This window comes from Hibiscus syriacus, unplaced genomic scaffold (assembly GCF_006381635.1).
Source record: "Hibiscus syriacus cultivar Baekdansim isolate YM2019G1 unplaced genomic scaffold, ASM638163v2 tig00005939_pilon, whole genome shotgun sequence".
Classification (NCBI taxonomy): Eukaryota; Viridiplantae; Streptophyta; class Magnoliopsida; order Malvales; family Malvaceae; genus Hibiscus; species Hibiscus syriacus.
Window position 1 is genome coordinate 1,612,803 of NW_024062073.1, and position 15,023 is coordinate 1,627,825.

General features: G+C 33.3%; 1 protein-coding gene across 1 annotated transcript; it reads left to right on the forward strand.

Annotated features, from left to right (window-relative positions):
- Positions 1 to 809: 809 nt before the first annotated feature.
- Positions 810 to 14,803, forward strand: LOC120200323 (1,4-alpha-glucan-branching enzyme 1, chloroplastic/amyloplastic-like). Its single transcript, XM_039201196.1, has 22 exons — positions 810 to 873; positions 4,497 to 4,502; positions 6,895 to 7,009; positions 7,136 to 7,234; positions 7,792 to 7,834; positions 7,977 to 8,036; positions 8,525 to 8,605; positions 9,348 to 9,464; positions 9,889 to 9,972; positions 10,520 to 10,641; positions 10,814 to 10,933; positions 11,579 to 11,712; positions 11,821 to 11,927; positions 12,377 to 12,505; positions 12,898 to 13,001; positions 13,114 to 13,258; positions 13,480 to 13,627; positions 13,719 to 13,819; positions 13,930 to 14,007; positions 14,183 to 14,338; positions 14,457 to 14,531; positions 14,621 to 14,803. Exons 1-22 carry the CDS (start codon positions 810 to 812, stop codon positions 14,801 to 14,803), a joined length of 2,271 nt encoding a protein of 756 aa, XP_039057127.1.
- Positions 14,804 to 15,023: the final 220 nt, after the last annotated feature.

The window sequence follows — 15,023 nt, forward strand, 5'->3', positions numbered from 1 at the left end:
TTCCCACGTGGTTTCCTTATCTTATAAGGAAAATAAAAAATATTTCTTGTCAAATACCCTTTTGCCCTTCAATTCATCTAATAATTACTAACAACTTTTATGATTTATTTCCAAATAAATCATTGAACTAATCCATGGTTCTACTTTAGTCACCAAATTCTGAAACTTTACAATTTTGATCACTAACCCGGTATTGAGGATGTTACAGGAAGGCCAATAAAAAGGGGGAAAAGGATGTTGGTTATAAAATAAATATGGATAGTTTCTAGATGGACCAGAAATCTGATGGTCTAACTTAAGTTTTTTGGAAATTTTCCTTTCCTCAGCTTTCATTGACTTAGCCATCTGCAGGAAAACATATGTTGGAAAGGAGTATTTTCAGGACTATGATTATCAAATAGGTAAAGCAATTTCAAAATCAACGATAACATATGTTACTGCAGCCCTCAGATGCTCGTTGTTGCTCTCTTGAGACCGATACTCTATCAGGGCCAACTCTTTTGCCTTTTTTTTTTGGATAATTTTAATTTTATTACCCAAGATGCAGAGTTCTGCTACAAAAAATATCCCATAAATGGGATAAATTATAGCCTACTTTCAACAAAATTGATGGTTAAACTCCCCAACGATTACAAAAGTAAATATTCATACTATCTAATCTATTTATATTTCTTCCTCTCAATTGGATACCTACAGTTTGCTTAATAGAGTTCACAATTTCTTCCACACTTCTTGTGCTTCCTTGATATAGTCTTCTATTTATTTCCTCCCACATGGAATAAATAAAAGCGCACGAAGCAAGTTTTAAGATGGTAGTGAGAAGGGACTTACCTTTCCAAGCACTACAAGCCCAGTCTAACATGGTCACCCATGGTAAATGAGGAGTGCCTAAACCAGATAGAGTACGAATTTTATTCCATATTGAAATTGCCAGAGTACAGTCACTGAACAGGTGATCCCTAGTCCCTGTAACCTCTTTGCAAATTATACAGGAGCCATAAGTAACAATTCCCATTCTAAGGAGTCTATCTTTAGTTGGGAGTCTATCGAGAAGCGCCATCCATGTAATCATGCTATGTTTGTGAATGTGTAATGGAAACTATATCAATTTTTGCCATAAGACTTTATGTCCTTTTACCCGTAGTTCTTTCCAGAAATCTTTTGTTTTAGAAGACCTTGTAGATAAAACAGGAGTTGCAACTGCTCTAAGTTTCAGTAAGCGCCTGAAACACCATCTAGAATTTGCTTTAGCCTCCATGAACAGAAAGTCTTGATCTTTAATAACGTAGCTTTTGATCCAAGCTACCCATAATGATATCTCTCCCGCAAGGATGTTCCTGATAAGTTGTGTTATACATGCTTTGTTCCATGTTTTGGTATCTTTTAATCTAAGTCCTCCTTTAGATTTCAGTTGGCATATTTTTTGCCAACTAACTCTTGCTCCAGTGGCTGCTTTATCAGTACCTTTCCAGAAAAATCTAGAGTAAAGTTGTTCAATCCTGCTAATAATTGTCTGAGGCAGAATTAACTATCTGCACCAGTAGTTTGTTATACTGAAGAGGACAACTCTGATAAGTTCTAATCTGCCTACATAACTCAAGTGCTTTCCCGACTAGTGATGGAGCTTAAATTTGATATTTTCAATAAGAACTACACAATCCTTTTCGGTGAGTTTCCTTATGACTAAGGGAACCCTTAAGTATCACACTGGCAAGCAACCATGTTTGAATCCTGTAGATTGTAAAATATTTTCAAGATTCCTGAAAGGGATTCCAACAGTATATAGTTCGCATTTGGCAGCATTAAGTTTTAGACCAGACAATTCATAGAATTGATCCAGGGCACTAATGATTCCAACAATAGATTCTATGTTCCTTTATAGAAGATAAGTAGGAATGAGCTACCATGCAATATTAACATAAATGCAATAACAACCAAGAAATTCATAAGTGTAGGGACCTAAAAACTTGAGTATCTGTGACTACTAGAATAATAGACGTACACTTCCACTTGAAAAGGTCAAGTAGAAATAAGAAGTATATAAAAGGCTCTATTGGATACTTGAGATACTTATATGGAAGAAAGCCCGCTTACCCTCTTGAGATTTTCATTCTCCTTTGTTAAATCGGTAACTTTTAGGGTCAACTTTTGGCAGAGAACCTGAATAAAAAAGTTAGCCATAAGTAAGTGTTCGATAGTAGTTAGCCACATATCAACTAGCACATGTTGACCCGGGAAATGAAGACAAATCATTTTTGCTTTTAAGCATCCAACGTAAAATCTAATTGAAAATAGGTAGAAGCGCTGTAATGGAAGATAAGATCAGATGAAATCTAATACTTAATAGATGTGGGATAACACAACTTAACAATATCTGTTTAGGAAACATCAACTTCAAGCTGTTACAATGCATGATTCCACTAAATATGTTTTACAGAACCAAGTATGGACTCAAATATAGAGATATGATACAAGCCTACAAGGTACTTATCTTGGGTCTGTGTTTTTAGAGCCTAAGATCTTAGGACAATAAGAAATCATTAGACATTTGTGCACCCATAGTTTAAACAATATAACTTGGGATTACTGTCTTAGAAACGATTTTGCTTCGATATATGTAATCACTGCAATAGACGGTCGTTTCCTAAGGTTAACACTTGTGCACTCGAAGACTGGAGTGCGGCGGCGACATACACGTGCAAGGGCCTCTTGTCATTTATCACTCAATAAAGAAAAAAGGACAAGTATTATAAACACCTTTCAAAAGACTTTTCCTTCCTAACGTGGGGTTTACATGCTCTTTCACTATTGATCAATTACCAATGCATACCCTATAAAATACCAATTATTTGATCAATAAACACTCAATTTTCTATAAATTATTAAAAAAAATTATCCACACACAAAGCACAAGAAAATCACAAGTTGTATAGAAACTCACAAGCCTTTGTTTACTCGTACGTTTCTCTTCTTCTCCAAACTTAATACAAGCCTTTGTTCATCTACTCAATAGTAACCATAACCAGTCTTAAAAAGTTGTTTTGTATATGTTAATATCATGCTCTCACATTCTTATTTGATGGTGTCATAATTCTTGACCTTAAATCCATTTCTTTAAAAAAATAGCAACTACCAACTTATGCAAGTAACTCTTCAATAATTAGTATAGAAAACTTGTCTTTAATGGTCAGCTGGTTCAACTTTTTATAATCCACACCTTCTTCTTGTAGGGATGGATTAGGGAATTAGAGGGGCGGCCGTCCCCTAATTTTTTTTAAATTTTTATATGCTTTAGATATTTTCTTTGTATTTCTTTAAAAAATCTATTTTGGTCCCTTCTAAAAAAATTACAGTCTCCTTTTAACATTTTATAAGCTCATCCCCTAACATAAAATTTTTCATAAATAATTTTTTCACCATTACTGTAGTAGAGGCAAAAGAACTATTGTTGTCCCCTTATAAACACGGGAATGATACTAGTTATTTTTTGGATAAATTATGCATTTAGTACTTAAATTATCAGTTTTGATATGTTTTAGTAGTTAAATCTTTCAATTTTTTCAAAATCATACCTAATATTTAGTTTTTCTTTCATTTTAGTGCCCACCTTTAAAAACTTAACGCAATTAATACATAAACTATCAATTTTGGTATGTTTTAGTACCTAAACTTTCAAAAAAAATTCAAAACTTAACGTTAAAATTTGAACGAATGTACTAAAATGAAGCTAAAACTAAATTTTAGATATGATTTTAAAAAAATCGAAAGTTTAAATACTAAAATAGAACCAAAACTGATAATTTAAATAATAAATGCATAACTTACCCTTAATTTTTTCAAGTAAGACGCCGTTTGGTTCCACGTGGATGAATGCAATTTCCCAAAATACTGTGCTTGAATGTAATTAGTATAAAATTTCAAGAACTTTCATGGAATTCACCCACCAGCCGTTCTCGATCACTTCTGCTGAATAAGCAGAACCCACGTGTCGCAGGCCCTCAGTTAAGGGTTCAAATTTGATGAAAAGAAGTTAAATTTAGTTCCAATCCCTCTACTATATTTAATCCTTGTATTTTTAACTAACATAATTTGATACAAAATGTATCAAATTTTACACATGATGTTAGCATGATAAATTAAAAAGTTTTTTTCTTAAAAAATTTCATCTTAATATTTTATTCATAACAACTAAAAACCTTAACTAATTATATTAATTAATAAAATAATTAGAAATAATCAAATTATGTCATATTAAAATATAGGAATGGGATTTTAATTTAAGCATAATAAAAGGATCAAATCCATAATTCAACTGATAAAAAAGAGTAAATTACACCATTTTTCATTGGACTTTACTCTCTCTCATATTTTACTCAATGTACTTTCAATTTTTTTAATTTACTCACTAAACTTTCAAATTTCTCCAACTTTGATCATTACGAATTATTTTATTATTATTTTTGTATGATATGATTTTTTATTTAATATAAAAATAGAAGGTGGTCGAACGCCACTGCCTATCAATGTCAACCACCCTAAATGGCGTCCGTTCAGTCCCAAATTTCATGTGTCTCTTCGCCTTGACACACTGAGTCTAAATCTGACCTTCATTTTTTCAGAACTTACTATAAAGCCCACGAATTAGAGATTGAAAGTGAGAAAATTGAAATGTTTCAATTGAGATTCATGAGTTTTGGGATATTTTCCAGTGAAACAACCATCATATTTAGACTCAGGGGTCGAGGTGAACCGACCTAAAAAATTTGGGATCGAACGAACACCATCTATAATGGTTGACAGTGACATCCGATCATCTTTTATTTTATTTTATATTTTAAATTATTTTTATATTAAATAATAATAAAATATTATGTAATACAAAAAATAATAAAATAATTTAGTACGATCAAAACATGAATAGTTTGAAAGTTAAGTCAATAAATTAAAAAATTTAAAACATAACAAGTAAAATAAGAGAGTAAAATTAAGTGATTAACGATGTATTTTAACTTAAAATAATATAGCCAAAGCGTGAAGATGCGCGGTCAATAATAATACTGAGTAGTTCCCACTATCGAATCCCAATTCAGTTCCCTACGTTACACGTAGCGCTTCTCATTCATTTTTCATTTCTTTTGCATTTTAGATTTTGTATCGTATTTCGCGCTTCTCGTTGGCTTCGTAACTCCCATCGGCGAGATTTTCTCTAATCCTCATTTTGATCTGTATTTTCTTTTTAAAAACCTTTTCTCTCACAGTTCTTAGCATTCATATCTGAAACAGAAAAGAAGAATTGGTGAAGAGATGATGCTTCATGATGTATCTGCTTTACAGTTATCTCGTCTGCCTTTAGTGTACAGATTCAGTGCGTCAAGCTTCAATGCTACTGCTAGGAGTAGCCGTTTTTTGCTTTTGACGAAGAAGCTTCAATCTGCTCGTATTCTCTCTCACTTCTCTGCTCCATTTATTTTTGTTCGTTTCTGGAAACTTGATAAGCTCGTGATTTTTTTCTAGGGATCCTTTAACTAATATAATCTCATTTTCCGTTTTCTGGTTAAGAAACAAGTAGTTGATGAAACAGTGATCGGTTAGCTTTAGCAAGTTTTGTTACGATGCTTGTTGTTTTTATTGATGAAGTTAGAAACAACGGTGGAAAAAGATCTGAGTTGTAGTATGATCCAGACGCGGAAAGGAACGAATTCAAATACCGTGTTCTTTTTCTTAATGAAATTTATAGTTGAAGTCTGAATATTTGGATTTTCCTTGATTTTTGGAATCGCAATGGCCAATAGGTACTTTGTTGAAGGATTGATTAGCATGATTCAAAATGTTACTGCTGAATTTGTGGCAGTAAATGAATTACAATGAAGAATTTTCTAGTTTTTTAAATGAAGAGCTGAGTTAAATCATAAATGTGAAAGTGGAATTTTAAAGAAGGATGCTGTAGTGTAATAGCAGAAACCATCAAATGGAAAGAGATACTTTAATTTTGCAGTTAGGGAACTTTAAGCAGAAAATACAAATAATTTATTTTGAAAATGTTATATAGGCGAATAATTGCTGCATTATCAACCTATTTCCAATATGACCCTGTCTTTTGGTCTCTCTTATTCTCTAATGAAAACTGATCTGAATTTGCTAGTATAATTTTAGTACTGTCAAAAGTATTCTCTGTGGGACACTGATTTGATGCTTGCTTGTAGGGAAGATCATTGTAAGAAAGTCTTTATCTGATTCATACTTTTCATCCTTCACTGTTGCTGCATCCAAGAACGTGTTTGCTCTCGGTGCCCAGGGTGATGCTTCTTCATCCTTGACAGATCAGTTGCAAAGTCTTAGCACTATTTCGGATGATCCACAGGTTTGTGAGCCACTGAGAATACTGCAGAATGTGTTTTGAATATTATGGAAATATTAGACTCTATTTCAAGAAATATACTTGGAAGTAAATTTGAAAAATGAGATGTGTTTATACCATTTCAGCTTGTTGGTTCTTGTGATTCTGAGTCTGACCACAGGTTTGTGCACTATTTCGGATGACCCACAAGTTTGGGAATGATATTTTCTCGGTTCTTATATCTTCGATGTAATCATCCAAGCTTGTTGGTTCTCTAAAACAGATTTAACTTTTTTTTCTTTTAAAAAAATGTGTTATTCTGATTGTGCACTATTACTCTTTTGGAAGAAAAATTATACTAATAATCTACGTAAAAAGTTGAGGAATAAGGTTGGGAAATGGCAGTTTCTTGGTTCTTATCTTTAGGTTCATTAGCAGCTAATTTTGATGCATATTTCAGGTAAATAAATCAAATACAAGAGAAAAATCCTTTATTCTTTTTCTCTTTATGATCCTGCAGGTAATTCCTGGTGTAGATATTGAAGGAGTTTTAGAAGATAAAAAGATTGAGGTTGAAGCAAAACCAAGGTCCATCCCCACTCCTGGTGCTGGACAGAAAGTATATGAAATAGATCCATTATTGTTGGGTTTTCGTGACCATATTGATTACCGGTATGAGAATCCTCTTTTTATTTGCCTGTATTTGTATTTTGCGATAAATTGAATTCAAATGTTGACTCTCCCAACAATATGTTTGAAAAACATTGTCAAAATTTGATTGCCTTATATTTTAACCAGGTATGCACAATACAAAAGAATGCGTGAGGACATTGACAAGTATGAAGGTGGCTTGGAGGTGTTTTCTCGCGGCTATGAGAAGCTTGGCTTCATTTGCAGGTTACTGATCTTACCAATTCCTAGTTTTGTTAGCATGGCCATTCCCATAGTGTTGCATATTGGTTGTAGCTTTCATGGTTGCACGTCATTGTGTTTTATCCTACGTGTAATTTTGTTTTGATTTTTTACAATTTCGTGTTCAAACAAACAATTTTAATTAAATGAAATTAGTGTTGGAGTATTCTTGTAATTCTTTTGTGTGGGAACAGGTATACATGATTTTCGTGATATTTTACTTTTATATGTTTAAGATTCAGGTAGATTAATCTAAGAGAGAAATCAGGTTTCCTGATGCTCAACAAAGTATGGAGAAATTTTATGACGGCCCTTAGGTTTAGTCCTTTCCCCAATATGTCACTTTTATATGTTTTATTTATTTATTTTTTATTATCTTCTCCGTGTTTCCTTTACATTTATTTGTATCCTAATGCTTAATACCTATCTTGCTAACTTTGATTTTTAGAAAAACATCGTTCTCCGTTTTGTTTCATGTCTTATAAATTGTTTCATGATAACTTGATGTCACTCTTCTGATCATAATTTCATCTGGCTTTCAGTGAAACTGGAATAACTTATAGGGAGTGGGCTCCAGGAGCTAGGGTCTGTTATGCACCATTTTAACACTTTGAGACTTTCACAATTAATCATTTGATCTTCTATTCGATCAAAAAGTCTTATTAACTTTAGAATCTGTTTTCCCCCCTTCATTGTTGTGATTGTTTTACTGCATTCTATGTTTCAGTCAGCTGCATTGATTGGAGATTTTAACAATTGGAACCCTAATGCAGATATTATGAGCCAGGTACCATATGCTTACTTCTGCAAAAACAAACTGCTGCCTGTGCATTGCTTATTGAATGAATTTATATTACCCGTGCCTGTAAGAAATGTCCAGGCATAGATGGATAATTACTTGACACAAAAGTTTTGTGAAGTACATACTTTTAAAGAAGTTTAAAGATATTTAAGTTGGTGCTTGTCTCTCAATGAACATGCTGAAAGAAGTTTAAAGATATTTAAGTTTGGTTTAAAGATATTGTTAGTGATGTCTCGTGTGTCTTATATTTGTGTGTGTTTAAAGATATTTAAGTTTGATTTAAAGATATTGTTAGTGATGTCTCGTGTGTCTTATATTTGTGTGTGTTTAAAGATATTTAAGTTTGGTTTAAAGATATTGTTATTGATGTCTCGTGTGTCTTATATTTGTGTGTGTGTGTGTGATATATACATATTCCATCTTTTCTTTCCATCTAGCATTTAATTCTATAATTATTAAATATTTTTTAACAGAATGAGTTTGGTGTCTGGGAGATCTTTTTGCCTAATAATGCTGATGGTTCACCACCAATTCCCCATGGTTCTCAAGTGAAGGTAAGTTACTAGTAAATGCATATAGATTTGGCTTTTAAAGTTTGTGTTTACTTTCGAATGCTACTTGTTTATTAGTTCTTTTTTCCCCTTTTTCAATTCAGAGAAAACTGAATCTATAACGTTTTGCAATTCTTTCTGTGTGAATCAACAATGTATTTAACCATTTAATCACGACCTGTGGACCAGGAACTTATCCTATTGCATGTCTAATGGACAGAAATATCTATCGAATAAAAACTTGCAGTATAAGATACAAATGTGTGCTAATAAATTATTGAAAAGGTGAAATAAGTTTCTTTTCTGTTATTATTCAAAAGTTGATAGTTGTGGGAATAATTTTCACTAGTTGAGATAATAAAATTACTACCATTTTAGCTCTTCTTGTTGTAGAACCTATAAGACCATATATACAACTGTAATATTGTACAAAGAGCCTAGTGTAGGACTGATTTTCTGAAACTTTTCCAGAAAAAATGAAATGGAGCAAAATGCTATATAATTTTGCCTTTGTAAAGTATTGTTCCTGTTGGCATTAAAGTATTTAGTGGGTATATCCTCTCCAAGTTGAACAAAATTATTCAAGGTAGCTGAGTTTGAATTCTGTCCTTAAAAAAGGAAGAAAAATAGAAAAGAAAAGATGGGGATGTTTTTTTTCCCTTAACTGGTTGATAATGTCAATTACTATTTATCTAAAGCTCCTTTTCCATGGATCCGTTTTAATTTTTTTACCATATGATTGTAGATTCGTATGGAAACTCAATCTGGGATTAAGGATTCCATTCCTGCTTGGATCAAGTTCTCTGTTCAAGCACCAGGTGGAATCTCATACAGTGGAATATACTATGATCCGCCGGAAGAGGTATATTTGCTGTGGTTCACTTGATTTTGTAATTTTCTTGGAAATATTAGATGACTTATTCTTTTTCAAACTATAAGATGCTGAAATAATTGGAATTTTGAGTAAAATCTGAAGTAACAACCAGTGTATGTCATAATTTTAAAATGACTGCCCGAGTGTGAAGATGCATTAAACAAAAGCAAGCCTGCTTGTGCAAAAAAAGAAAAAGAAAAAAAAGAGAGTATAAACAGATATTGAATTTCCCATTCATCTTTGAATAATTATAGAAGGAGACTGTTTTGATGAATAAACAGTTAAGAAGTCAGTTTCTAACTTATGTTATTGCATGTTCTCGTTTAATCACATCCAGATTCAATCTTTTATATTATATCGCATCTCAATTTTTTGTTACTCCTGTTGGCTAATGAAATTCATATGGTGACAGGAAAAATATGTATTCAAACACCCTCATCCAAAAAGACCAAAATCACTTAGAATTTATGAGTCACATGTTGGAATGAGTAGTACGGTATGCATCTCTTTCCCCTTGCATGAATTGTTATTCAACTCTTCTCTGTCAGTGCTCAATAGTTCCATTTGGATAGCATTAAATAACGAGAATTACATTTGTAGATAATGCAAATGTTAAAACAGCTTAAGACTTGAATATCACTTAACTCCTTTGTGTATAGAGATGTCTTAACTCTTAAATAACAGTTAGAATTCAAAAAAATTGAAGTTGGATGAGTTGCATTTCATTAGGATTCTTCATCCATTTCTAAAACTCATTAAGAAGCCTGAATTTGCAATTAAATCAATATTGGTACTATTTTGCATTTTCTTCTCCTTATTATTGTTATTAGAAAGACTATAAGGATTCTGGATCCACAAGTTATTGGGATATGGTATTACAAATATATAGTTTTAAGAGCTTTCTGAGTTTCTTGAGTTTTTTAATATGCTAGTTATATGCAGCTAAAAGACGATTAATGTTCTTCAATGTAGGAATGGTAACAACTATTCCATTGTTTTCGTTTTTGTTACATGTTACTAATATTATCAACTCTGAGATGCAGGAGCCAAAAATTAACACATATGCCAACTTTAGAGATGACGTGCTTCCCCGCATTAAAAGACTTGGATATAATGCGGTTCAGATCATGGCTATTCAAGAGCACTCGTATTACGCTAGCTTTGGGTATCATCTCAATCATAATATTATCTCAAATCTATATCTTTCTGTGTATGTTTGTTAACTCATACTAAACTGCTATGTTATGGATGTAAACAGAAATATTTCTTTACAATTTAGTTTTGGTTATCGAAACTTAACTCTTCTACTTCACCAAGTTCCATTTTATATGTTGCAGGTATCATGTGACAAATTTCTTTGCACCGAGCAGCCGCTTTGGAACCCCAGATGATCTTAAGTCTTTGATAGACGGGGCTCATGAGTTGGGTCTATTTGTTCTTATGGATATTGTGCACAGGTAAGCAATATATTTTTAGGAGATAGCTTTTCCAGAAATAAGCCCCTTAGCTTTATTTACTGTTTAATTTTATGCAAATGGTTTTCTTTTCCCCCTATGTTTTTCCATTAGAAAGTGAAAATATAAAATTCTTCTTTTCCTGCCTTGACTCTACATTCATCTTCTATTAGGCTTTATGCAAATATTGCCATTTGTTTCTTATAGAAGATTTCTGAAAACCGAAAAGGGAGAAAAAAAGTCATAATAGATTGAATACATACATATATGTGTGTGTGTGTGTGTGTGTGAAGAAGATGTACTAAAATTTCTACTATATTTGTTGTATGAAAAGGAATATCACAGTATTCTTTTTAATGCTTTTGAAGTTTGTTTCATTCTTTATTATCCAAACATACTTTTTGCTTGTTGAAGCAAAAACTGGTAGCAAAAACAATAACCAGATGGTACCTAGGCATATTGTTTTACAAAGAAAATTTTATGTTATAAGCTGTAGAAGCAATTAGTTGTTTAAGTATTTGATCTGTTGCCTTGAGCAAACAATTTTTTGCAACATGTCTCGATTAATTTTTATTCTTTACTTAAATTAGGTTACTAATAAAATTTCTCAACCATCTTTTCATCTAACTGATTTTTTTATAAATACAGCCATGCATCTAATAATGTTTTGGATGGGTTGAACATGTTTGATGGAACTGATTCTCATTACTTCCACTCTGGGACAAAGGGCCACCACTGGATGTGGGATTCTCGCCTTTTTAATTACGGAAGCTGGGAAGTATGTGCTAATATTGAAATTTCTCTTATATAGTTGCTTGTTATAGTCTGTTAAAAGATTTTAGTTTCCTCCCTTCCTAATTGATCTAATTTTTATATGCTGCTCTAGGTAGTAAGGTTTCTTCTTTCAAATGCAAGATGGTGGCTGGAAGAATACAAATTTGATGGATTCAGATTCGATGGTGTGACTTCAATGATGTACACCCATCATGGGTTGCAGGTACTGTCCGAGTGAGTTTGGAGATTTCTATTTTGCTTGGTGTTACATGATAAAATTGCTTGCGTGTCCAGATATTCATTGTCAAAGTTTTGACTTTATGTATATAGAGAATTGGAACCGATGTAGGATTTGATTCTTGAACTGGTGAAATATGTTAAGATTAATCATACACTAAAAATAAGTCGAAAAAGAAGAGTATAACCTATTAATAAAATATAACTTCGTTAAAAGAAAAGCTATGTGTCGTGGCATTAGTGTATTAATACTAACTGGTTTACTAACACCCTTAATAGTCAAGGGGGATAAAGTGACATTTAAAACAAGAGAGGGAATTTGTTTATTCACAATTCTCTATGTTTGTTTCTTAACAGATTAAAGGATGCCAGTGTCACTGCATCTCTACAGTGTATCATCCCATCTTATTATGTGCTTTTCTGAACTTGTTGTAGGTAACGTTTACAGGAAATTACAGTGAATACTTTGGATATGCGACTGATGTAGATGCTGTCATTTATCTGATGCTGGTTAATGATATGATTCACGGGCTCTATCCTGAGGCTGTCACCATCGGTGAAGATGTATGTTCTATTACTCTTCTCTGAGTCACGTTGAGTATCCTAAGACTTATAATCAGTTGTCTATTTCTGAAGTAGACATTCAATTTTAAGTTCTCTTACCTCTTATACAGCAACATTTTCTGCATTGGATTGAGTAGATAGAATGAGGTTCCAAAGCATTTTATGTGCATGCAGATGCTAAGGGTACAAATGGTTTTGAATAAGTTTGCAGACGTACATTTGTTTGCATTAGCCTACCAATTTTTCTGTGTTATGCATATTTTACTATTACTATTATGCTTCACCGCTTCTTTTCATGCATCAAATGTGCTCATATGCTACGAATATGTAGGTTACCCTGCTAGTGATCAAGTGAATTTTCGTTATGTTAACCATTAACCTGTGTTCTACAGGTGAGTGGAATGCCTACATTCTGCCTCCCTGTGCAAGGTGGTGGCGTGGGATTTGATTACCGTCTACACATGGCTGTTGCTGATAAATGGATCGAGCTTCTCAAGTGCTTAACTTTCTAATCCGAACTTTGTATCTTGATGACTTTAAAGATACTATCTTGTGAACGTATTTGGTTTTAAACCGATGTATACTTCTTGCTTCGTTTTTTCATACAGGAAGAGGGATGAAGAGTGGCAAATGGGCGATATTATTCACACACTCACCAACAGGAGGTGGTTGGAAAAGTGTGTTGTCTATGCTGAAAGCCATGACCAAGCTCTAGTTGGTGATAAAACAATAGCGTTCTGGTTGATGGATAAGGTTAAATTACGTTCTTATTTTCGTGCTGATGAGTATTACAGACTCAGAAAGCTAACTTGCTAAAAGAAATGCTTTTACTTGACAATCTTTTCTTTCTTTGACCTATCTAGCTATTAGAAAATTTCAGTTGTATGGCTATTCTTTATTAATCGGAGAAAATGTGTTTAATCGGTCTGAGTCAGCGGTACAATTTCTATAGCTTCAACTCTTTTTTTTTGCAGGATATGTATGATTTTATGGCTCTGGATAAAACGAGTACACCACTTATAGATCGTGGAATAGCATTACACAAAATGATTAGGCTTATTACCATGGGACTAGGTGGAGAAGGATATTTGAATTTCATGGGAAATGAATTTGGACATCCTGGTAAGATCTATTGCTTGCAACTCTTCCTAACATGTCATCCTTCTTTAATTTGAACAGTGCAATATAATTTATCTGCTATTCCTTTCCTCAGAGTGGATTGATTTTCCAAGGGGAGAGCAGCGTCTTCATAGTGGCAAAGTAATTCCTGGGAATAATTTCAGTTATGATAAATGTCGACGCAGATTCGATCTTGTAAGTTTTCTATTCAACTCATATTTTGCTCGAGTAACGATTCATTAAAATTTGATGGTAATATGATTTGCAATCAAACAACCAAATATTATTTGGTTATATGCGCACAGGGGGATGCAGGTAAACTTAGGTATCACGGGATGCAAGAATTTGATAAGGCAATGCAACATGTTGAAGATGAGTATGGCGTGAGTATGTTGATGCTTACTGTTTTGTTGTTCCTTATTTTATCCCTGAGATACAATGTTATACCACCTGTTTCATGCAACGAGATTTGAACAAACAGTATTGTTCGGGTTAGCCAAAAAGATCACTTCCTCTTGTTTAGAACGTAAAATGATGCTTGGGTGATTGTTTATTCAGTTCATGACTTCTGAGCACCAATATGTATCACGGAAGGACGAAGGAGACAGAGTAATCGTTTTCGAAAGAGGCAATCTGGTTTTCGTGTTCAACTTTCACTGGCATGAAAGCTACTTCGATTACCGTGTTGGTTGTCTAAGGCCCGGAAAATACAAGGTATAAAATTTTGAGGTTTATATAATGAGTTTCTTATGTGTTCTCATCAAATATATATATATATATATATATATATATATATATATATATATATATATATATATTGCTGCTCTTCCAGATTGTATTGGATTCAGATGATCCATTATTTGGAGGCTTCAACAGGCTTAAACATGATGTGGAGTATTTCAGCAGTGTAAGTGAATTGGCTGAAGACCATTTCATTGCTGAATTCAGTGTACTCTTCCTACATACTTTGTCTTCAATATCCACTCTTTTTTCCAGGAAGGATGGTACGACGACCGCCCTCGGTCTTTATTGGTGTATGCACCATGTCGAACAGCGGTGGTTTATGCACTAGTTGAAGACAAACAAAAACCGATCGGCGAATTGCAACCAGAAGAAAACATTAAACCTGTTGAGGAAGCAGCAGAACCTGTGGAAGAATCAAAACCTTTAGACTGCTAAACTTTTCTCCATCCGCAAAATCGCTTATTAATGTGCTGCCCCGGCTCAGGCAGTTTACTTTTGGCTTACAAATTAGGCAGGAGATGCAAAAATGGACCGTCCGATGCCCTGATGTACAGAAAGGAAACTTCTTTCACAAACAATTCAGTTTTGATGGTGGATCCAATAAACAGAGTCCGTTTTTCGTGGCTCGCCTGTAAATATTTAGCAGTTGGTTATC